This window comes from Hypomesus nipponensis, chromosome 23 (assembly GCF_054491055.1).
Source record: "Hypomesus nipponensis isolate SF chromosome 23, ASM5449105v1, whole genome shotgun sequence".
NCBI classification, from domain to species: domain Eukaryota; kingdom Metazoa; phylum Chordata; class Actinopteri; order Osmeriformes; family Osmeridae; genus Hypomesus; species Hypomesus nipponensis.
The window spans coordinates 12,248,661-12,271,718 of record NC_140383.1 but is presented as its reverse complement, the minus strand read 5'-3'; the positions used below and the strand labels follow the sequence as shown (position 1 = coordinate 12,271,718).

At 46.6% G+C, this 23,058-nt stretch overlaps 2 protein-coding genes across 2 annotated transcripts in view; one reads left to right on the top strand and one right to left on the bottom strand.

The window, feature by feature from the left end:
• The window catches only part of arhgap15 (Rho GTPase activating protein 15), a 40,214-nt gene extending 30,592 nt beyond the window's left edge, over window positions 1-9,622 (top strand). Inside the window, exons 12-13 of the mRNA XM_084689253.1 lie at window positions 2,205-2,310; window positions 8,944-9,622. Of these exons, the coding sequence (XP_084545379.1) occupies window positions 2,205-2,310; window positions 8,944-9,127 (290 nt within the window). The 3' untranslated portion in view covers window positions 9,128-9,622. The remainder of the gene's footprint in view (window positions 1-2,204; window positions 2,311-8,943) is intronic.
• A 6,220-nt stretch (window positions 9,623-15,842) lies between these two features.
• The window catches only part of qtman (queuosine-tRNA mannosyltransferase), a 31,516-nt gene continuing 24,300 nt past the window's right edge, over window positions 15,843-23,058 (bottom strand). The window contains exons 7-10 of the mRNA XM_084689412.1: window positions 22,049-22,193; window positions 19,640-19,710; window positions 18,933-19,024; window positions 15,843-18,235 (exon numbers count right to left, since the gene is read on the bottom strand). Of these exons, the coding sequence (XP_084545538.1) occupies window positions 18,128-18,235; window positions 18,933-19,024; window positions 19,640-19,710; window positions 22,049-22,193 (416 nt within the window). The 3' untranslated portion in view covers window positions 15,843-18,127. The remainder of the gene's footprint in view (window positions 18,236-18,932; window positions 19,025-19,639; window positions 19,711-22,048; window positions 22,194-23,058) is intronic.

Sequence of the window (23,058 nt, the reverse complement as noted above, 5' to 3'; positions counted from 1 at the left end):
ATCTCATTTGTAAGGAAAACGTTTTTTAAAAAAAACAACAAATTATATAAATAAATATTTAAGGATAATCATGTTCATATGAGGGAAATTAAAGCAATGAAGGTATGCTTTCTTTACATTTTTCGTGTTCAACTTGTGAACCTTGAACCACTTTGACCATGACAGGCCCCTGTGCACCCTCCCTGGCACCAGGTTTTAGGCTCAGCAGAGTGAATCAGCAGATTCGGCTTCCACAATACTAACAGCCTTTCTGCCTGCTCTAAATTAATGACACTGCCCCCGCCATCTGTCCACAATGGTGAGCTGAGGGCATCTCCAATATGTCAGACACCAACGGCAAAGTAATTAATGAATCATGTCCTTTGTGCCAGGAAAGGAGACTACATTTAATATTTTAAAGCTTGACGGCTATCGATTGGTTTTGCATCAGCAAGCACTTGCTTACATATTTCCACTCACTTTCCAAAAGAAAAGCTTTAAAATACGATCTTCAAACTTTGCACTGTACTGCCCATTTATCTGGGGAGAAGAGGAGAGGGCAAAATAGGAGAGGAGAGCAGAGGCGAGGAGAGATAATAGGAGAGGAACAGACTGAGACAGACAGGCCACCTAACAAGCAGGAAAGCGCTCCCACACATTCCAGAGAGGCTCACCTAGAGCAGAAGGTCAGGGGCCCTAGTCTCTCTCCCAGAACGTGTTTGTCCATCTGTGCCCAACTGGCGGGGGTTGGCACCCGATGCGGGCATCTGCCACCTGTGCCCGTGCCAGCTCGGTGTACACGCGGACATCTGCTCGAGCCGTGCTCAAGGGGAGCCTCAGTGGCACAACAGACATTGTCCTGGCTGTGTCTGCTAACAACCTGCCATCAGGAGAACACTGTCTTCACGCTGACGCTGCCTAACCTGCGCCTCGCCGTGCGGAGGGGGGAGGGGGGGGGGGTGGAGGGGGCGGGAGGAAACTGAAGACAGGATGTGGATGAGTAAAAGTTTAGCGCCTTTCAGTGTAGGACGAGAGAACAGGTCGCAGGTTTGGACAGACGGAGTGGCTCTCGCGTAGCTCTTTGATGTCATGGAGTGTGGTGGGAGTGGGTTGGTGTGTTTTGGATGGTTTTACAAAGCGTCACCGTTTCTGTCTGCTTGTCCGGGGTTGAGCGTCGTATTGTTGTTTTTTCATCAAGGGCTATTACTTTCATCCTAGATTCATGGAATAAACACACACTGACTGTAAAGTCACACACAAACAGACCATCACTCTAGAATCTTACACACTCACACACATTCACACAAACTTTGTCTAATACCCACCCACACACACAAACTGTCAAATACACTCACATACATAAGTGTTGACCCAACTGTTCCTAAATGGTGTTGATTCACGGGGATGAAACATCTGGTCAGATTAACAAAGTTGTTTGGAAGTTTGGGGAGTAAGAGGAAAAGAAAGACAGATAGAGACAGAAATTTGACCCCACGTCCCTGGCCCTATCAGGGCTAAATCGAGGATTTTCTGCCCAGGATTATCAGACTTATCTAAGCAATGTGTTTCTGTTGTTGACCACAATCAAAGTCTCATCAAAGCTTAAATTGAAAGGGTTCATCTGGAGGAGAAAACCTACAGCACCTGTTATCCAACAGTATGCTACTGCCCCAATCCACAATCTTGACCAGGAAATCCATTCCTTCGAGGTGTTTACCAGTCACAATATGATGGATGCTTCCTGTTAGCCAGAGGTCATGGGTCAAGCAAGGTCCTCAACTTCCAATGAGAGAGCTGGATGATATCTCAGGCTTCCCTCTGCATTAGAGCCCATTTGGCGCCTCCAGAGTTGGAGCAGGGGGACAGGGCAGGGCGGGGGGGGGGGGGGGGGGATTCTCCCTTAAGGCATCTATTCGATCAGTCATCACAGCTCATGTTACAGATCCAACCAACAGCATCTAATTGCTTCCTGTAATAAACGTCCATTAATAGAGAAAGTTGCACTAATTCCACTTGGAAGAGGAGAGCGGTAAAAGCATTTGCATTTGGACGTGATCCATCTCTGAACCCTAATGTTGACACTCTATGGGATGTCTCTCTCGCACGCCACTTCCTGGTTGCACAGGCACAAAGTGTGGTGCTGAGGGATCCAGCTAGCTGGTGACTCAATTACAAAGTTGAGTTGTGTCTGCGCGACTGAAATGTTGACCTTTCTCTCCAAACAGAGATCAAGGAGCTTAAGCCCAAGGTCCAGGCCCTGAAGAAGCTGGTCCTGCAGCTCCCCAAACCCAACCAGGAGACCATGAGACTGCTCTTCAGACACCTGCGGAGGTACGTCAAAGACACCGACTCCACACCCAAGATGAGATGTGTACTCAACAACACAGCTGCAATTGACCCACAACCTCAGAGGAAGAGCTCAGTTTCGGGAAAAAGGCTGTTTTGAGATAGTACCCTTCCGTCCAGACTCCTGAATATGAGAATAGCCGACCAGTAAGCTGAGTCTGTCCCATCGACGAGCACAACATTGAATACTAAATCCGCTTGTGCTGCACATCTCCTGGAGCATCTCTGTGTTGCGGTGACCACCACTGAGCCAGGGAGACTGACAGAGGGGTCAAACTAAGAGTTAAGGGTACAGAGAGGTCACCTCTTTTTCCTCGCGGCCACACTACTGTATGTGATCCCAGGGGGCCTCTGTGTGCTGCGTGTGCAAGTTGTCTGGCCCCTGTCCACCATGAGAGGGCTGGCCAGGCTAAAGAGGCCATATGGCTAAACCTTACTCCCAGGAGAGGTGTTTTCTCCCACACCCAGCCCGTCGCCATATTTACCACCCTGCGCCGGACGCCAAATGACTCATTTTGGATTTATGAGGCTCCTCCCTAACTGGAACAACATACCCCCTTTGGCTGTTGTGTGTGCGTGTGTGTGTGTGTGTGTTGTTACCAATGCCAGGTCTCTCAATTAGTCCAAGCCCCTCTATATCCCAGAATTGTCTTGAGATAAAATCCCCCCCCTCTTCTCTCTTCTATGTGGTCTCCTCTCTTCTTCTCCTCCTCTCTTTCTGCGGAATATCTTATGGAAACACACCTTCTATACAGTTAAGCACATCATCACAATGTAAATAAATGTATCTGAGAATGATCCCCTGCATCTAAGGCTTCTCTACCCTTCACTTGTTCCTCCGCCACTTCTTCTTTCTTCTCCTCCTCCACCGCCTTCTTCCTCCACCTCCTCTTCTTCCAAGTCTCCTCAGCACTGCAGTCCAGCTCCATATAACCAGCCAGGACAGCAGACCCTGCTGAATAATATCACCATAAAAAATCTGTCAATAACCTACTGAAGTCATTGTCGCATTGTTCTGCTCGCACGCTCCCAGAAAGGCATTGTGGGTACAGACTAAATCCCCGGCAGTGCCTCAAAGTCTGTCCTGTACCGCAGGGTAAGCCCCCCCACCCCCCACCCCCGCCCCGCCCTGAAACAGGCCAGAGCTGCTCATGTGATGGAGTGGGGAAAGGGGCCCTTTGGGAGCAGACCCAGGACCCAGGCTGACACACCCAGACCCACTGATGTGGTTTAGCCCTTGTTCACTGCTCTCGTACCCTCCTCCCACAGTCCTCTCTCTCTCTCTCTCTCTCTCTCTCTCTCTCTCTCTCTCTCTCTCTCTCTCTCTCTCTCTCTCTCTCTCTCTCTCTCTCTCTCTCTCTCTCTCTCTCTCTCTCTTTCTATTACTTATTATCCCTCTCTCTCTCTCTCTCTCTCTCTCCTTTTCTCTCCTTTTCTCTGTCTCCTGTTTCTCAGAGGCTGGGTGCATAGCATAATGCCTAATCTAAATTGCACACCAGACCACACTAAATTGGGATCATGTGTGATTTATTTATTTATTTACGTATTATTCTGCGTTTCTCTACCAGTAGGGTGGGGTTCGGTACCATTGGACGACAAACTTGTAGAATATATTTTTTTTGCCAGATCCGAGTAATGGAAACACGGAAACTAGAAAAATCATTTAGAGATCTGGAAAATCTGTAGGCCATCAAGGATGTCCACATCAGTACTGAATGGCAATTTGGAGAGCCTTTGTGAGTCTTAGTATGGGTCTAGCTCTGTGTGTATGTGTGTTTGTGTGCCTTCTACAACACTACATGAAGCAATATTTCATCAACATCAGAAAAGGAAAGTGTTTTTGCCATATTAATTGTAACCCCAAAGTTTTATTTCTGCTCTCTGGGCTTGGCAGTGCTTGGCATGGCCTGTTCTCAGGGAGTTTCTATGAAGGTTTTCCCTCCTTTGTTGTGGCTTTCCTCTCTGCCTGTTCAGAACTGGAATTCCATTTTTCCTCTCTCCCAAATCCACAGGATCTGGCTTCAATATGGAGCTGTGTACTGGCATTGTGATGATGTGGTCCGGGAGACCAGGATCTCTGCCGTGCACCTCCACTCGGCAATGTTTTTCCTTCTCGTTCTGTGAGTGTTGCTGTCAGTGTAGCTCATGGCTGCCATCCACCACACAAACCCTGAAACCTCCAGCGCTCGCTGTCTGTTTTCTCTCTTCTCTCTCTTCCTGCTGAGGAAACGCAGAGAGAAGAGTCTCCTTGTAGACGTGATGCCGTCACACAGTCCTGAGATCTACTGCTAATAAATCACACTGGATATCAGGGAGGAGCAGGCTCCCATTCCTCCCACAATGCCATACGTCACAGTCAACTCCAAGAATATGAGTCACTCCGGAAACTTCGGGCCCTTGATTGTACAGTATGTATGTTTTGTAGTCTGGGGATATTCTTAGTTCAGATCAGATGTGGGCGCTGTCCGTTCACTTTGTGAGAGTGACACTTACTGCCTCAACCCCCGAGCAATTACCGACCCCTCCCTCCCTACCTCCCTCCCTCCCTTCCTCTTTACCCTCACCCCCCAACCCGTCTCCTCCTCTGGCTCCACATCCCTCCCTCTCTCGCCCCCACCTCCCCCCTTTCTCCCTCCCCGTAGCCCTCCCTCCTCCGGCTCCACTTCCCTCCCTCTCCTCCTCCTCTCTTCCTTCCCCACCTCAATTTGTTATCAGTCCCATGATCCTGAAGGAGTCAATGATGCTGACCCAATTAGCAGAAGCCTTCCAGGCGAGGGGAGACGCCATCGCCATCATGGTCCAGCTCCCATTTCCTGTCATACCCCCGCCCTGAAGAAATGAGATGCTAATTAATTACCACATTCCCTTCTGAGGGAGATATCAATGGTTGGTCGGATCACATCATCAGCCACTCCCCTGAGGCCTCCTCTGGGGGAAGGCAGGCCTCTCATCCTCACGCACGGCATCCTGGGAGATTTAGGATTTTGGTGTCGGAGTGTTGATGAGAGTCAATTACAGGCAAAATTGTGTTTTGTGCATAAGGTATTTAGAAAGAGGCCCAGGGTTCCTGTTTTACTGATGGGGAAAGTAGGAGGAGGAGGAAGGAACAGGAAGGAGGTTAGGGTTGTGGAGATTGAGTAGGAGCAGTAGGAGTAGTAGTGGGAGAATGGTTAGAGTCTTGCAGCAGGCGGATCAACACTTCTCCTCTAGCTAGTTGTCACAGTGCTGCAGAATTAGCCCGAGAATCGAAGTGATGTATTTATCCTGTGAACGTGCAGTAGAAGGACTTTAATAATTGACTCTCCTTATTGGAGATCGTTAGTGGGCCATTAGGCATGGCAATCCAGACCTTTAGATCATGGTGCTTTGCTAACGAGGTTAGCAGCCTGGCAGTGGGCCGGCCATGCAACTGTGATGCACAGGAGCCAGGGGCGTGACTGAGGTTAATTGCAGACATAAATGGAAAATTATAGTGTGTACACGTTGTAATAAGGTTTCACTCATAGTGCTCTCAGAGACACACCCTGAGACACTTAGTCACGCAGACATACAACACACACGTGGGCGCTAATGCAAACATGAATAGACGTACATGTGCAAACACACACACGGCACCGAAGGTTCAGCCTTGCTTACGCAAGATAAAATACGTCAACACCTATTAAAGCGTTACGTTAGTACTTTATATGCATTAATCATAAACAATATCATTATCTTGTCTATCTTGTTCATTTATCACATAGCCAGATCATGGTAGGGCAGGGCCTGTGTGGTGACAGTTAAAGCATCTTAATTGTTTCTCAGTAACGCTGATGAATGTCTGCCAGTGAATCCCCATCCTGTAGTTACTGTACCCTCCCACCTGGGATCCCAGTCCTTGTCTGGAATCCATTACAGCACTTCTCCAGCCCCTTTGCTCCACCAACCCTGCAGTTAGCATACCACAGCGTACCAGAAATGAGCTGGACGTGTGACAGCCTCTCCTCTCAAGCAAGGGCAATGATGAGACAGTATCCATGATAGGAACACGGTGGAGCAGGGACACACAACGACAGCTAAACCTTGATCTGCTGAGCCTAACTGCAACCTCTGATCTCTCAGGTAGGCCTGCCAACCCTGTCCCTGACCGCTGGCCTCTCAGGTAGCCCTGCTGAGCCTAACCAGGAGCCCTGAACATGGATTACTGAGCAAGCATGTGACTGACAGAAACTGGAAACTCCCTCCAGTTAAACGATGTAATGTTTCCTAATCTTAGGTCAGAATAATTCTATTACCCTGGACTCTACAGTTTATATGCCTCCTTTTCAACCCTGACAGCAAAGCACCACAGCACAATCTTTAGGGAGATTCCCCAGACTCGCTCAAAGTGAGGACGATTATTCATAATGATTGTCAGAGAGTATCATCATCATCAGTGCCCTCCATCCTTAATGAGGTGAAGGAATATGCACAGCACGTAAAACGCTTAGAAGATATTATAATGACATATGGCAGGGGAAGATGTTGACAATCACACATGATTAACGATGCTGCAGCTAACGCGTATTGGGGATAGACACAGCTTGATTTCTGACCTTTTCAGGCCTGCGTACCATTAACATGCCGCTTCTAAAAACCCGTTGATTCTTTCAACCCCTAAATACTCATCTGAAGAAAACACCTGGTATATGTGGTGCTCTTTCAGCTCTAAACTAAAGGACCATAACACCTGACATATCTCTTCAGATATTTTTGATATTCATTTGTGACTGAAAGTCATGGTCAAGAGTACCTTCACAGGGGACCACACATAGAGGGAGAAGTATTGGAGGAGCATGGGACAGCTCCCTGCACGGCTACGGTCAAGCACCAGTCTCCTCTGCTGCTGTGTGGGACATTACGCAATTTTTCATTGTATTTTTTGTTTTTTTTTATCTGTGGCATGTAAGCCATAGATAACATCAACTCTGCTTTCCAAAATACCAGCTAGGGATGCCGCAGAGCTGCATAACAGCCTGGCACCCTGACAATACCTTTTGGATACTGTTGTGCACTGAGAGGCCCAGGGTTCTGGGCAGAGGAGGGACCCAGTCCCACCTCAGAATGCTCCGTCAAGAGCCCGCTGACAGCTTGGAGAGACGCCCCACGCCACAGTCCTTCCATCCCTTTCCAGGCCTCACTCCACAACGGGCCCAGGAGCCTGTGGGCAGCCTCCTCCTTCTCCTCCTCCTCTCTTCCCCTGCTCCTCCCTCCTTCTCTTCCTCCTCCTCTCCTTCTTCCTCCTGTATTTCTCTCGCCCTCCCATGCTGCTCTGCTCCTCCTCCTCTTTTTGCTATCCACCTCACTTATTCTTTCTTCCCCCTTTTCTCTCTCTTTCTTTTCCGTAAATGTACCCCCCCACACACACACACACATGCACACACATTTGTCTGTCCCCCAGCCAAACCTCATCTCATCTCAGTCAGAATGCTGCATCCAACTCTGCTTCCCCCCCCCCACCACCACCACCATCTACGCTGCACATGGGCAGCGTTCCTCAGCCTGGCCTTAGCCCTAGCCCTAGCCCCAGTCTCATCCATAGCCTCGGCCCTAGCCTCAGTCTCAGACATTGTCTGATTCGTCCTGGCCTCACCCTAGCCTTGGCCTCACATTCTAATGGATTACATTTCCAGTGGGTCATTGCGAAGGAAGAGATTCAGTCAGTAGTAGGAGAGGGGGGGGGGGGGCTGTCTTTAATAACCTATGTGAATAGGAGTTGCGTGTGTATTTTTCCTTCCAAACTTGTATGGTTTCCTCGTCGTCTCCAGGATACCCACACTGAACCCCCGTTCTTTATAACTTCTTCTTAAATAGGTCCAAGTAAATGGGTGTTCTGCAGCAAAAACTGCTGTTTCTGAATATGTGGTTTGGAGAGAGCTCCTTCAGATGTGACTAAACGTGGATGCTTGAGTACCTAAAGCTGAGATCAAGATAACCATACCCAATGTTGCCAATACTGAAACAAGGTGTACTTTCTATCTTTCTACCTTTTAGATGTAAAACCTGCCTCACTGATAGTCTGGTCAAATATACTAATGCACCTCAGACATTTTTCATCATCTTCATGGAAAGGATTTGCCAGCATCCAGAGACTTTGTTTAGTTGAGAAGTTTATCTGAAGACAAACAAATGGAAAGTGTCAGTACTGATGCCCAACAGAAGTTAAGAAATCCCAGAAGTTAACAATGAAAAGTTTCATAGTCTTTGTTCAGATTCATACTATGACCCTGGAATTACAATTCCTGCTCGCCAAGGTTTCCTGTCTCCGAGGACCACCAGTACCAGCTGACACAAAAACAGTTGCTACCTCTCGGCTGTAACTGCTGAAAAGTCCACAGACAGCATCAAACACATTTGGATCAGTTCCTTTTCCTGACCGCTTTTCTCTTCTTTCTTATTCACTTCTCAAATTACTGTACAATATTGGGATATTATCTTCCTATTTTCAATCTTGCTATTTATAGTAATTTTCTATTATCGCAAAACTACTAAGTACTCCTACTCCTACTAAAAATGCCATTGTTCTCTTCATTGCATGTAACCAGTTCATGTGTCTGTAAACAAACTCAAATGCAACCATCCACTTCCTGTTTCTGGTAGACTCCTGGAATGCTCGGTGAAAAACCTTATGTCGACCCAGGGCATTAGCATCGTGTTCGGACCTACGCTGATGTGGCCTGAACTGGACTGTGGCAACATGGCGTTCAACATGGTGTACCAGAACCAGATCGTGGAGTTTATCCTCATGGAGAGTGTGGAGATCTTCAGTCTGGACAGGAAATGACATGGACTCCTCTTGTTCATCGCACACCTCCACAGACTAGAGGTGGTATTGAAATACAAGTTTACAGCTGGTTTAAAGGCTGTAAAGCCAATAGTTGTATTTTATCAGTGTTCAGAGATGATATATCATTTATTCATGACTGATATGTATTCATGCCATTTTTCATTTTTATCCATGGTATACTTTCATCCCAGTGCTCAAGTTGGGATTCCTGACTTTCAGAGAGAGGGAAGGCTTTAATACTATGTGCTTTTCTGAGGGTGATATGATTCCTTCACTGCCAGTGTGTGTGTGTGTGTGTGTGTGTGTGTGTGTGTGTGTGTGTGTGTGTGTGTGTGTGTGTGTGTGTGTGTGTGTGTGTGTGTGATTGTGCGCGTGCAGATGTGTGCAGAGGTGTGTGAGAGTGTGTTATTCAACTGTTAAGAAGAGCACCAAACTGTGAACATACTTCAGTTTCTTGATTTTGTTTTGATAATAAAAAATAAGTCTCTAAAATGTTCATGTTTGAAGATTTTTTTCTTAATCCTTTATGAAACAATAAGTTTAATGTTTATGAAACAATGAGTACATTTGTCCCTTTACATAACTTGTGCTGTAACGTATACCGGTGTAATGATAGCTTGGCTGCTTTACCTTGAAAACAGTCAGGCTGATAATAGTCCAGACATCATTAAAATGAGAGTAATCAAAAGAAGATTGACATCAGATTGTCAAAATTTGGTATATACAAAATGAGTAAAGGGATTTGATTACATAATATAATCTGTCTTGTCACAATGGTTCAGTTATGTGAAGAGGTCTGAATCGCATTTCTGAATTGGCTGAAGTTTGTGATAGAAGTACCGCCATACTCAAACACTCACACACCCGCACACACATACACACACACAGCCAAATCTGCAAAGGAGATTACTTTCAATTATTTTCTAGGACAGACGAGCCATTATTGAAACATAACTAATCGATCTACTCCTGAAATAAAGCAGTCAATCACAGAGTGAAATGATACATTGGAAAAAAGGGGAGAGCAGGACAGGGAGGAAAAAGAGAGACAGGAATGGATCTCAGTAATCTAATGGTGATCAGGAGAGCTGTGTGATGTGTCTGTCAGTTTTCATTAGCTGCTTCTCAAAGCCTGTCTGCAATTAAACCATATCAACCGTCATCTACATGTTGGTAATGGTTTAATGTGCCACTGTTCAATTCCGTCATTTCAGTTTTGTTTTGGATTCATTGTTTAATGTAAAGGTCCATTTTGGCCCAAAGTAATGATCGAGTTCAGATCATTTCTGATGATCACTAAGTCACATTTCGGCACTTTGAGTGGTTTAATCCTGGCCGTGGGTCACCATGACGAGAATCGTTCTCCTAAATGTCTGCCCTCAGCCCAACGTGTGGGCCAAGCCTCCTGACAGGCTCCGCCAAATGTGTTTCACCAGTCTGCTCTGCTCAGATCACAGAGGAGTGCAGCCATTGGACAAGGGCTGCCGAATCGCCACACTGCTTGAGTTAAAGCCGATAATCAATGTAATTGGACTGCTGAAGAGATGGGTGGAGCCTAATTATCACCCGCTCCTGCTAATCAGAAGCATGGGAAATGTCTTACACGCACACATAAACATGTAGAGTAGCAGAGTGTAGAGTAACACATGGACGGAAGTATGCACACCCACCTTAAACTACGCTTACGCTCAGACACACGCACTCGTTCACACAGGTGTTGTCCATCAGTGGTATCAGCACAGCTGCTTTTCTCCCACCCCGTCCTCCCAGACCACAGTAAAGAGCCGTGTGTTCTCCCCTCTTCCTACTGAAGTCAGGGCTCCGTGTTCTTTGAGCTATTTCTGTCTCCAGGGACCAGACTGGATACCTCTCCCTGGACATGAGCACATACTGTTTGGTGAAAAGCTGCAGACATCACCTCAACAACAACACAGGATGTCCAATGTACAATTCAAGTAGACATTCATTGTCCTTGTTTATAAAAGGATGTACTATTTTTTGACGGTAGAGGTGTTAAGGTGGTTATGTTTTTGGTGGGTTGATCGGACCCCTTTGTAAAGGGCCATGTGGAGAACACAAGCTCCTGGTCGACGCAGGAGCTCTGATACCTCACGGGCTATTGTCAAGGAGTAAATATGAGTTGCGTAAATACTGTCAGGATCAGTGCTCAGTCAGCATATCTCCACGTCTTCGGTGTACAAAATAATCCCCTGAAACACAGTTGTAGCTGTGTGGGACTGAGTGACAGCGTTCACATCAGTTTTCAATCAGCAGACTGCTTTCATACTCGCAAACAGCAGTTTCTTTTTATACCCATTTAAAAAACCTATGCAGGCTTTTGCCTGTGAGGAATTTTCTCCCCCTCTCTCGCTCTTATTCTCTCTCTTTTTTCTCTCTTGCGCTGAGATAAGAGAGTCTGTAATTATGGGAAAGCCATTTTTCTGTATTTTATTATTCTCTAAATCAGATGTCTCATGCTTTGGCAGCGAGACTGGGAACGATGGGAGAGTGACATACTTAAACTAGCTTTGTGGTCGTGTGTTTCACTAAATCTCCCCAGAGAAGAAAAGGCAGAATGAGCGCCGGCTCCGAGTGCCCCCAACCCCCCCCCCCCCCCCCCCCCCCCGCACACACAGACACTTTCGAAGACCAAACGAGCGAGACAGGCCACAGCTTTCAGCACCATGCTTCACTCTCTTCACACACAGAACTTCTGACGGGAAAAATACTTTCGGGGATAGGGAGAGTTTGTTGGATGCCTTCACGGGCCTTCATGGTGGAGAAGATGGTAGAAGGACAGACTACTGGGGTGGGGTGCTTATTGGGGTCAGGCTGAGCAAATGTGAACCATAGTGGTGCATGGACATGTCACCCCTACTCATGTAGACTTCGAGTGAACTTCCATTGAGAGTGGGATGTCTAAGAAGGAGAGAGGTACAAACACAGACGCATGACACCAGGTCCATCATTAGGGACTCCCCATTCCAGGGCCATGAGACAGTCTGCAGTTTGTATGGGGCTGGTTTGTTTTCACCACTCCAGCCAAACCACTCTCACAGCAGTGATTTCATACAATAACTGCAGACCACTTTGTTTTGGATGGCCCCCTCTTTGTCCCTCGCTGGATAAAAATGGCCGCCTGCCTGCTTGAAAAAAAGAAGGTATGTATAAAAATTCAAAATTAAAAGACCAAAAAAAAAGTCCCTCATTCTAAAATGACATTTAAGCATAACGGAGTCCCTGAGTGTTCTAACCACCAGGCTTGTGAAAACAATGCCTGCTGACCAGCCTCCAGGGGAACACAGGAGAACATGGCAGCTCATTGAGAGCACATGACGGTGTCACTTGAGGACAACTGCTCTTTCCATCCCGTTCTTCCCTTCCGTTCCCTCCCTCCTCCAGGAGCTATGGTGCGAATGGAGAGGCAGAGAGTTTGATAGAGAGAGACAGAGAATCGAAGACGCAGGATTAGAGATAGCTCACACGGGTCCATGTGACCATGGTAAGACAACCAGCGTGGAGGTATTAGAGTCCCTGTGTATGGCACCTTCCTCCCCTGGGAGGACCCAGCTCTGAAGCCTCATCGAAAATTGAGGCCCGGCCTTTTATTTAAACATTTATTTGTCAAAGTGTTGCATTTTTTAATATAACCCTCGCAATAATGTGACAGTCCTGCTCCTTTGATGCACCTCTTCATTATGCACGGCGGCGATGAAGGTTGGATTCACATGGTTCAGTTACCAATCTCGAGGCACCAAAAACACCAGCATCAAAGAAATGCCCTTGTTGAACGTGTTTGATTTTGCAGTTATGCTCATGTTTACCTGTGTTGACGAACACGTCAACGCAGGGGCGCTGAAAGACAAAGACGGAGAACATCAGTCAGATTCAAAGTAAGTCGTCACATTCTATCTTCTCTGATGTTCTGTGTGATTCATCCAGACACAGTTTTCGGATGACAGACAGGATGAGAACAGTCAGACCTGTAGAAGCGGAGCAGAGCTAACTAGAACTACAGCTCCTCCCACGCTTCATTCACCAAACCCTTCAAACAGAAGGCAAGTCACTACTCTGAATGTTATTTCATGAACAATACTTCCCTTTATTTAACCAGGTAGGATAGCTAAGAACATATTTACTAAAGTATACACAGACACAATATACTCCAAGCACATAGTGAGAGTGCTGATATTGTGATCCTCATTGTTATAACCCAGTAACTGTTCCAATATGTTCCTAGCAGGTTCTCCAGTGAGATCCGTCTATCAGATGTCCTGAGTGGAGCAGTCTTATCCACTGCCACATGTGCACAGAAACATTTGCATAAACACATTTCCCAGACCAGCGTCTTTGTTTTTGTCTTTCTTTTGGTTTGTCGTTCCGTGCTGGAGGTGTTGTTTCAGCCCACAATCAGACAGACGCAAAGCCAGGAGGACTCAACCAGGGCTGCTCCTGATGCGTGAAATTAATGTTGCTGTTCTTTGTTGATAATCCACCAGTTTCCAGAAAGGGCCCCAAACCAACAGTTTCTTACTTTCAAATTCTGTCAATAACGGACGCTCTTGCTTTCCTGCTCCGACTTCCATCTTCCAAAGGAACGGAGAAAAAAAGTTTTGTTTACCCCCAAAATATTGAATTCTCATTTCAGTTTCGGCAATTATCCTCGTCAACAAACGGATCTGCAGGATAGTCATTTCTGTTGTGGAGGGCAGGGGGGTGGGGGCAGACAGTATTAGCCTTTTGAGACAAAATGATTGTGCCATAGTTGATGGGTTTAGAAAAGTGTATTTGTCTGTGAGGTTGAGATGACTGAACGAGACACGGCTCACGGCCACAATCTAGACGTTCACAACCCCCAGCTACAATGATGCACTCATCTAGCAGCCTCCACATTAAGAAACGCTCCCCTTTCTTTAACCCCCGGCTACGGGAGGAAGAGAGAAGAAAAAAAGCTTTAATTACCGGAGAGAATGATTCTCACTTGGCTGTGTGCAGGAGCAGAGGGAACGGAAGATGACAACAGCTGAAATGTGACACCGAGACAAGGAGAGATTGCGCTCTGTCGGGTTCTCCTGGACCAGGGTGTTTACGTGGTTTACATGGTTTGAAGCTACCTCCTAAAAGTTTGCTTTAAAGGCTTTTCTGGAAACATAGTGTAACTAACTGCTACAGCAGTGGCGATGGCTGTGCAGTGGCTTATCAGCAACTGGGAGGCCCCAATAACCGCTGTTGGCTAATTAGCTTAACTAAGGGTGGGGCACACAACCAGCTTGTGTGGAGGTTTCCAAGATTAAACCACGGTGGGGATTTTCATTGTAGACACATATCAAAGATGGGGAAAGTAGTTTGAAATAAGTTGCCTTATAGCCCTGAGGTAGACAGCAAACACACATTACAGTAAACACACACACACGCGACACAGACAGGCCATACAGTACACACCCGGCCGTTCACACGACACCAACTGTTCAAAGCGACGTTTATTAACAAGCCTATGAAAAGGTTTAATGCATTCAGTGTTTTATGGACTGCGCTGTAAAAGCTTTATGAGTGGGGTGGCATTTTGCAACGAGGAGACTGACTGCATTGTGACAGGGTTAACGGCGACGTCAGGTCGCGACCCAGGCCTGTTGTGGGAGTCCTACAAGTCAATGGTCCCAGTCACAGCACTGAGGGGAGCGTTATGGATGAGGAATAGACATCACTCTACTTGACTGAGTGCCACTTACTGTGCTAGCACTGCAGCCATTGTGCGAGGGTATTCATGTACCTACTCTAGATTCAAACGATCACGTACCACCCGGGTCTGGTTGTGCTTCGTTTGTGTGTGTGTGTGTGTGTGTGTGTCCTATTTGTTGTCTTCTATTCTGATGCAGAATGGTCATGTGGCCACTGGCAGACACCCAAAGCTGTCCATACAGCCCATAATGCACATTTTGGCCAAATGACACTTGTGCACAGCTTCTGCATGCTAAGCCCTCCAAGGCCTGACCCACTTCTGCTGCAGGTCCAGCACGGTATGCCGTCCATACATCTGCTGAAGGGGTCATCTGGCAGGGCTGTCCCTCTGGCTTTCTCTGCCTCCACTCAGGTCATTAGGAGTTGTTTTCCCTGTCCGAGGTAGTGCCATGTGTTGTTGGACTGTTGACTGTCTGCCAAAAAAGACATTTGTTTTTGTGGCGTGTGAATCGTTTTTATTCTTCCCCTCCTGGAGGAAACGAGCCGACCATCGGAGCGCCCGGCTGTTGTTTAATCATCTCTTCTTCTCAGAACGGTGATTAAACTAACAATATCCACACAAACCAGATATGGCCAGGTGATGGTCTGCCCGTGTCTGATGAGGGAGTGATAAGTGGATGAGTTCTCGGTGAGAGGGTTAGTCGGACAAAGCCTGATTTGATAAGAAAATAGCATGAGGAGTGATGAGAGTAATCTTCAACATGTCACGCAACACGTCGTGATGTAACTGCATTAGTGCTCATGGTCCCCTAGTCTCTAATGCCCAATCATAGAGAATGGGAGATTCATAGCTTCATAAGTGTTGGTTAGTGTGTCAGATATGTTTCAGCTAGGACAGCAACAACAGACGATCATACGCCTTTGTTGTACCTTACAACATGGAAGAAGACGCTAATGAAACCACAATGATGGAGAAATAAAACCCTTCCAAACCAGGAAAGACCATGTCCCATGCTGAAATCCAAGAACTCAATTTCAAATGGTCTATTTATTTAGCAATATCAGACAACATCACTAATACGGCTATCACAGTTCATGTCCACTCTGTGCATATTGAACCGACTGGATTTACATCCAGTTAAGCCATGGCCTTGCGGACAGAGACAGGGCTTGTTTGTGTTTGCTCACCACCAAGTCTGGCTAGGAGCAGTTGCTATGACAGACTCTCGCTTAGCGCGAAAGGAATCGAATTAATCCTCCACTTCCTCTCCTCTGACTCCCAGGTGGAAGAGAAGGCCCACGGGGCAGAAATCATTCACAGCATTTAAACACTGGACGGCCATTTTTACAGCTAGAATACATGTTAGGGGTAAATTGCCGTGATGTGTCATGTTGTATTTAGAGCTGCTTAATTCCTGAAAATGATGGTTCAACTCTGCTACTCTGCGTGGCCCTGCATACTGAAGGGCTGCCTCTGGAGAGAGGCAGGGGACTTTAGGTAAAATGGAGGCTCAAGGTTTTTTTTCTCCCCAAAACGAAATAAACAAAATAAACCAAAACACAGGGCATGCATATCCTGGTGATAAAGATCAGCTAGTTGGTTTAACGATACAATTCTGAGATGATCTCCTTCCCTATGGACTACTCTGGCCCCTGGTGATATTTTCAGTCAGTTTCAAACCCTATGGACTCTTGCATCATCCTCTGTAAGCAGCATAGACACCTAATGATCTGTGAGCAAGCTAATGGTGGTGGGCCAGTAGAGGAGAGAGGTGGGGGAGGGGTCTCCCCCAGTCTGTCTCTGCAGGGGGTCGGGTGTTCCAAGCTGCTCCCCAGTGTTATGACCCATAGTGGGGGTAGGCAGTTGGGTGCCTGTGTTCCCCATAAACACCAGTATCAACCCAGAATTAACAACACAGTCTCCAGTAGCACCACACATAGGGTTGTTCTGGTTCATAGGGTTCTTCTGGCTTTGGTCATGTTAGACCTCAGTCTTCCATCCTGCTTCAGCACAGTCACACTAATAGCATCATACGTAGCATCATACAACTTCTCATTTAAATAGTATGTTCTTATTTTCCTTTATATCTATTAATTCTCTCTCTGTCTGTCTGGATGCCATTTCCTCCTCAGTCTGTTCTTGTGATTTCTCTATAAAAGATCAAGGGTACACGAAAGAATGAGGGATTCAGTGTGCTGGTAACAATGCTTAGAGGAAGGAGAGGAGCAGCAGGAAAAGGGCTTCACAACTACAGTGGGAAGCCATTTATTTTCACACTTTCCACCTTTTCACTCCCTAATGGAAGGGTTTTAAAGAGTGGTTTTAAGGTCTCCCCAAACAGGCTAAGGTGGTTAAATATATAAACTTTGGTCTAGTGTATGGTGGCACTGGGATCCCACCCATGACAAACCTTCCCCTGACCGGAATTAGACCAAAGACCATGATGCCACAAATACATGGTCTACAAACAGATAATACACTTGAGCTGACCTTTATTGTTACAAGAGAGGAAAAAAACTAGAAAAAACTGCAGAGAATATAGGCATTGTCAATGAAAGTGCCATCAATGGCTCAACAAAAGTATGAGGTAAAGGAGCCACCCATAACCATAGATGTGGAGCAGCCCTGCAGCCAGTCTGCTAAGGCACTTCAGTAAGCACAGCTTTCCAGGCCCTCTGCCCTCAAACCTGGCAACCCAGGTGGAGCCACAGAAAACAGAACTTCCAGCCACAACTTGGCTGCCAGTCTGTCGGCAGCGGTGAAGGAGGAGGAGGAGAAAGAAGAAGAAAGAAAAAAAAGAGTCCCTTCCAGCCCCACGTTCTCCAGAACAGAGGATAAAAATGGCCCCGACCGGATATGTGAGGTGGCACTGCCTTTGGGAAACATGAAAGCCTTTACACGTTTTTCCTTTTGATTTTTTTTTCCGTTTCTTTTCTTTCTAGAAACCACACACATAAAAGTTTCTCTCTCGCACGTGAAGATGAGTGGGACATTTACAGGGTCGGCACAATGTCTCCAGAAGAGGACTGGTTCTGATTTGAAAAGAAGACAAGCAGGGAGAGGAGAAGAGAGAGGAGGAGAGGCTGAGGAGAGAAGAGGAGAGAAGAGAGGAGGTGCTGGAAGCCACCACAGGTTTGTGGCAGTGAGTCAACTATGACGAACTCCCAGCACTCGGTAGACTCTCTGTCTACCTCCAGTCCCTCTCCTTCAGCCTGTTATGGAGTGAAGTAACAATGCAGCTCCAGAGAGGCTTCCAGGAAAGGGATGAAGGTTCTCCTCTTCCACAGTCCTCTTCTAAAGTCTGGGTCAGGGTCTAGTCAGGATGGATCTGGGACTGGGTCAGGGTGAAGGTCCTCCTCCTCTCCAGACAGAAGACTGAGAAAGCCCTCCTTCAATGCTGCCCAGGAGTACTTCCTGGTGTCAACCTGCAGAAGAAGGACAGGACAGAGGGAGGCAAAGATAGTGGTCAGGACAGAGGGAGGTTGTACAACATGACAAAAGAAAAAACGAACCAGGAGAGTGTTCATGTGTTCCTGCGTTCGTCAGGAGGTGGGGATTGTGTTCAGGGTCGCACTGGGACCGAAAAACAGCCCAGGACTTTGAAACCCAGACCGGCCTGCGACCCGTGTACAGTTGCTTAATACAAATAGGCTATATAATAATAAAGTATAATGCAGTGCTATCGAAGACTGTTAACAAAATTTGATCTAATACAGTATCTAAAAATGAATATGGCACCGGTTGCAAACTACTTTTAAAACACTGCACGCAATCTCATTGCTTCCGCACCCACTCCATGGACCGTAGGGCCTACCCGAAAAACGATTGACTTTTGACCAATCGCGATCTGTAAACTGGACGGACAAGTGCACCGTTCAAATTTACGGGGGGAATCCCCACCCTTTGGATTTTGGATCGCTCCAGGTAAACAGTTGCTGGGTATTCAGGCCGTCCTCAAAGTGAGCGTAACTATTAGGCTTTATCTTTTTTTTTCTTTCTGGATAGTGCCGTGACCATAGTGGCTGTTAGTTTGACCGGCCGTTCGGGAAATCTCCTGTTTCTCCCAATGGCCAGTCCGACACTGATTGTGTTCCTGCATGTGTCAGGCAGTGCATGTGTTACCTGAATGTGATGTCTCCTGACAACATCAGGTCTTCTGCACAAGGCCTGCAGCTTCTTACACAGCTGCTCCGGAGTGGCATACAGATACTCCACTACACTCACACATATAAGCATATACACACAGACGCATGCCCACACACACACACACAAGAATGTATGAAGGAGAAAAAGAGAGGGAAAAGAGAAGTACTGCATCATTAATGTAACAGAAACCTCAAAGCGTTGACAGCTCACGTTCATCATCAAAAATGCATAAAACACTGATGGGCAGGTTGTACATAATTGAGCTAGTATTCTTTTTAAAGGTTCCCATTAGCTATGCAAATATAACGGATGTGAGACGGAGTTTGAGACTTTAAAAGCAGGTAAATCCAGGTCACATTCTTTTAGAGGTTTCTTCATGTTAACGCAGGGGTAGGCAACCCTGGTCCTAGAGAGCCGCTGTCCTGCATGTTTTAGATGTTTCTCTGCTCCAGCACACCTGATTCAAATGAATGGTCATTACCCGGCTTCCACAGAGCTTGATAACGACCCATTCATTTGAATCAGGTGTGCTGGAGCAGGGAAACATCTAAAACATGCAGGACAGCGGCTCTCGAGGACCAGGGTTGCCTACCCCTGTGTTAACGTAACAGTCCAGTGAGAGACTCCTGTCCTGAGAGACTATTCATCACCAGCGTTCAAATAGAAACCAAAGGAAAGAGTACCTGGGAATATCTCTGGGTAAACCAAGGCCTTTGGACACAGAGGATAGCAGCCACAATGGACAGCCTCTAACCTAGGAGAACAATGTTAAACACATTTAGTTTGCAATTACATTCAGTTTGTCATGCAATTAGTTCAATAGCAACAGAAAATAGTCTGTGTTTCTGATACTCTGAACAATTGGTCCAACCAAAAATTTAAAATGTGCCAGAAAAATATGTTTCAATCACAAATGTATGTTTCAATCTCAGGAAAAGCACACAAAATGTGTTTGTTTCTCGCCCGACAAAAAAGAAACAAAAAATGCATGACATTTCTGCCACTAATAATTGGTTGAGCCTTGTAGAGCTGGATAATGTAGTCCATTGATCTCCATTGAGTCTGATGCCACACTGTTCTGCCACTGGTTTATTTTCATGCACATTTCTGAATAACTGGAACCTTCAAAAGAAAGGCAGGGATGAGAACATATCTGCAGGACAAGGATCAACCTCCAGTCCTTTTCTTAGAACAACCGCAAGAAGACTGATGACATTTTTGCAACTATCACTGGAGAATAGTGACAAAGAAAAACAAAAAGGTTTAATCAATTTTCTAGCATATTCCACTTCCATGAACACCCACTGACCACAGTAGGCTTCCTAAACACACAGCTTCTCAAATATTTTGTGGAACGGCACATACATATTTGATGATTCTTCAATCTCACTCCTTGCCATCACCATGGTGCACCATCTCTCACGCTGGCTACAGCCATGCATATTTAAACAGCCAGATTATCATTCCCAGGTTCATTTTATTTCACTTGGAAAATATAGTGTACAAAAGAGTTTGCAATGTTACGCTGGGGTGAAAAGAGATTCATTTTCTACTTCAACATCTTCTAATAAACAAAACTTAATTTCAACGGAGTATTGTTGTTTTGGCCTTGACACTATACCCAAATCCTCCCTAAACAGGTGAAAGGCACAGTTACAGTATGTGTATTGGAACAGTAACAGTTCGCTTCTGGGCAGCGCGTTGTTGATAAATGGACCTACAGTAACATTCAAGCACAGTGATGGAGAAGTCCACGTTCTGTAATCAAACAGCACTCAGTCCTGCCTTCCAGAACACAGCTGTGATGATCGTGCTAATTCCCAGGTGGAAAACAGGCCCACGGCGTCTGACTGCACGATCTATGAAAGCGATTATCAAGCTCAGTTCCGTTTCACCGCCGTGATGCATAAGCGCCCAAATGGTTATCAGGCTTTTCATCTCAAATATAATTAGCTGATCATTTTTGCTAAATGACTTCTTCACTGTAGGGCATGCATAGCGCCTGCTCAAATCGCCTGCCCGTGATTAATCAGATTAGGCCACATTCAACTGTAATGAGGATGAAACACTTTGGTGACACCTCCGTTGGGCCACATGACCGGACTGCTCTTTCCGTTGGACTCAAGAGGCCTGCATTATCCCTGGAGTGAGGGCCAGTATTTATCTGCTGTTGTTCTCAGTCATTGCTAAAGCTAATGTGCTTGCCCGTAGTGTTGCTGGAGAGGTGTGAGGGAGAGCTGTAGGAGAGGGATGACGAGCTCGTCTGGTGAGCGTCAACTCTCCGAGGAGCCCATGTTCGTATCGATCCGTGGCGCGCGTTTCCGTGCCTGTACCTTGAAAAACACGGCCAGACCCCAATACATGCACACGCGCATTAAGCCTCTCTCGCGTCTCCATCAACACTCTCTGTCTCTCACACATGCCGACGCACACACACACACTTACACAGCCGCGCACACACACAGTACTATCAATAGAACTCTGTGGGTGGCCTGTGTTCTTGAGCTCCCCTTGGTTGGGATGAAAGGAAGCAGAGTACATGATTGTGGAAGGCTCCCCCCAGAGGGAGACCCCTCCTCTCACTCAGAAGGACACTCTCCTCCGCAGCCAGAATTAGCACCACGCTTCATTTTCCCCTCCATCCTCCCCTGGGAGCAGCAGGATCACAGCCCGTCTCCACTGAAGAGCTCTCTCTCTGTCCCAGCTCCACCCTGGCCAGGAGCGTCTCACCCGACACATCAAACGCACCCCAGAAAGGCGAGTGAAGTCTGGTGCTGAGGGGGCGAGGGGGTCGGATCGCTGAGGCCCAACTCTGGACTCTCTTGAGGTGAAGGAGGGAGCGGGGCGATGTTTAACTCGACCTGCCTGGTGCACGAATCCACACTTCTGTGGCCTCGGTTTTCTGACACCGCTTCGTAAAGTGCAAAAAAGAAATGGCCGGAAAAACCAACAGCACTACCAAGCTGGTATCATTGGCTGCATAGTATTGATATTCCTCATCAACAACATTAACTTGGCGTTCAGCATAAAGCTTGGAGAGGCACCGAGCCGTGTTGCGTCGCCGTCGCGTCGCCATGAGGAGCGGGACTCACATGGCCACTCCGAAAAACTCATGCCTGGCGGTGGACACGACCACATCTGCCTGGCACAGCACCCCCAGGTAGTCGTCCTTCCTGGGCAGGAAGCCCCAGTGGAGAACATGGGCACCCAGCTCTTCCTTGGCCTCCGCAAAGACATCTGGAGATAGAGGAGATGGAGGGGGGAGAGGGGCATCCAGGATGCCGGGAGAAAGACACAGGAAGGGAGCCACAGAGGGGAGGGGATGAAAGAGAGCAGAGAGAGAAAGAGAGAGGGAGGTGACTGTATATCTCACAATAGCTGTCTTTCATGACCTGGATAGAGTATAAAGGAGTATTATTTGATATGTCTTCAGCTGATTGCTGTAAAATGTCAGTGACTGCTGGCCTTTGTCCCCATGACTACAAAACCAGGGCAGTGGCTTACTTCATGAACTGCTTATCCACTGACACCGACCTGAGAGTTTGAGTCAATTTGATTCCCCTAGAAAAGAATTCACTTTGAATGGCGAGTGAATTGAGAGAAATAATGTGATGGAGTGCATGTCGTTGAGGATCCATCTGCTGTGGCCTTCTGGAATAACGAGAGCCATGCTTCAGCATCCCGCTAAGGAAGTGATGATGATGAAGATGTCTCAGCAGACACAACAGCCAAGACAAAAGGTCAGCCAAGCAGACAGACGAATGAGGCCCAGAAATCAAATAAAACAAAATAAATATTTATATGTGTAGCCTACACATATAAATATGTATACTTATTTCCAATTAAAAAGACTTTACGGCTTAAGGATTGTAATGCTATGAGAAAGTAAAATTGGGCAAGTTTTCCTACTTACTATAAAAATGCTTTAGGGTTTATACGATATATGAGTCTGTGATATACTGTAGAGCCGACAATATGAGAGGAGGAAAAACAGGTGAGCGAGCAAAAATAATCAATACCATGACCCTATTAGGAAAATCAGAGTAGATTAAAATGATCCTAATGTGATTGCCTTCCAAGCAATCATAAAGGTAATTAGTAA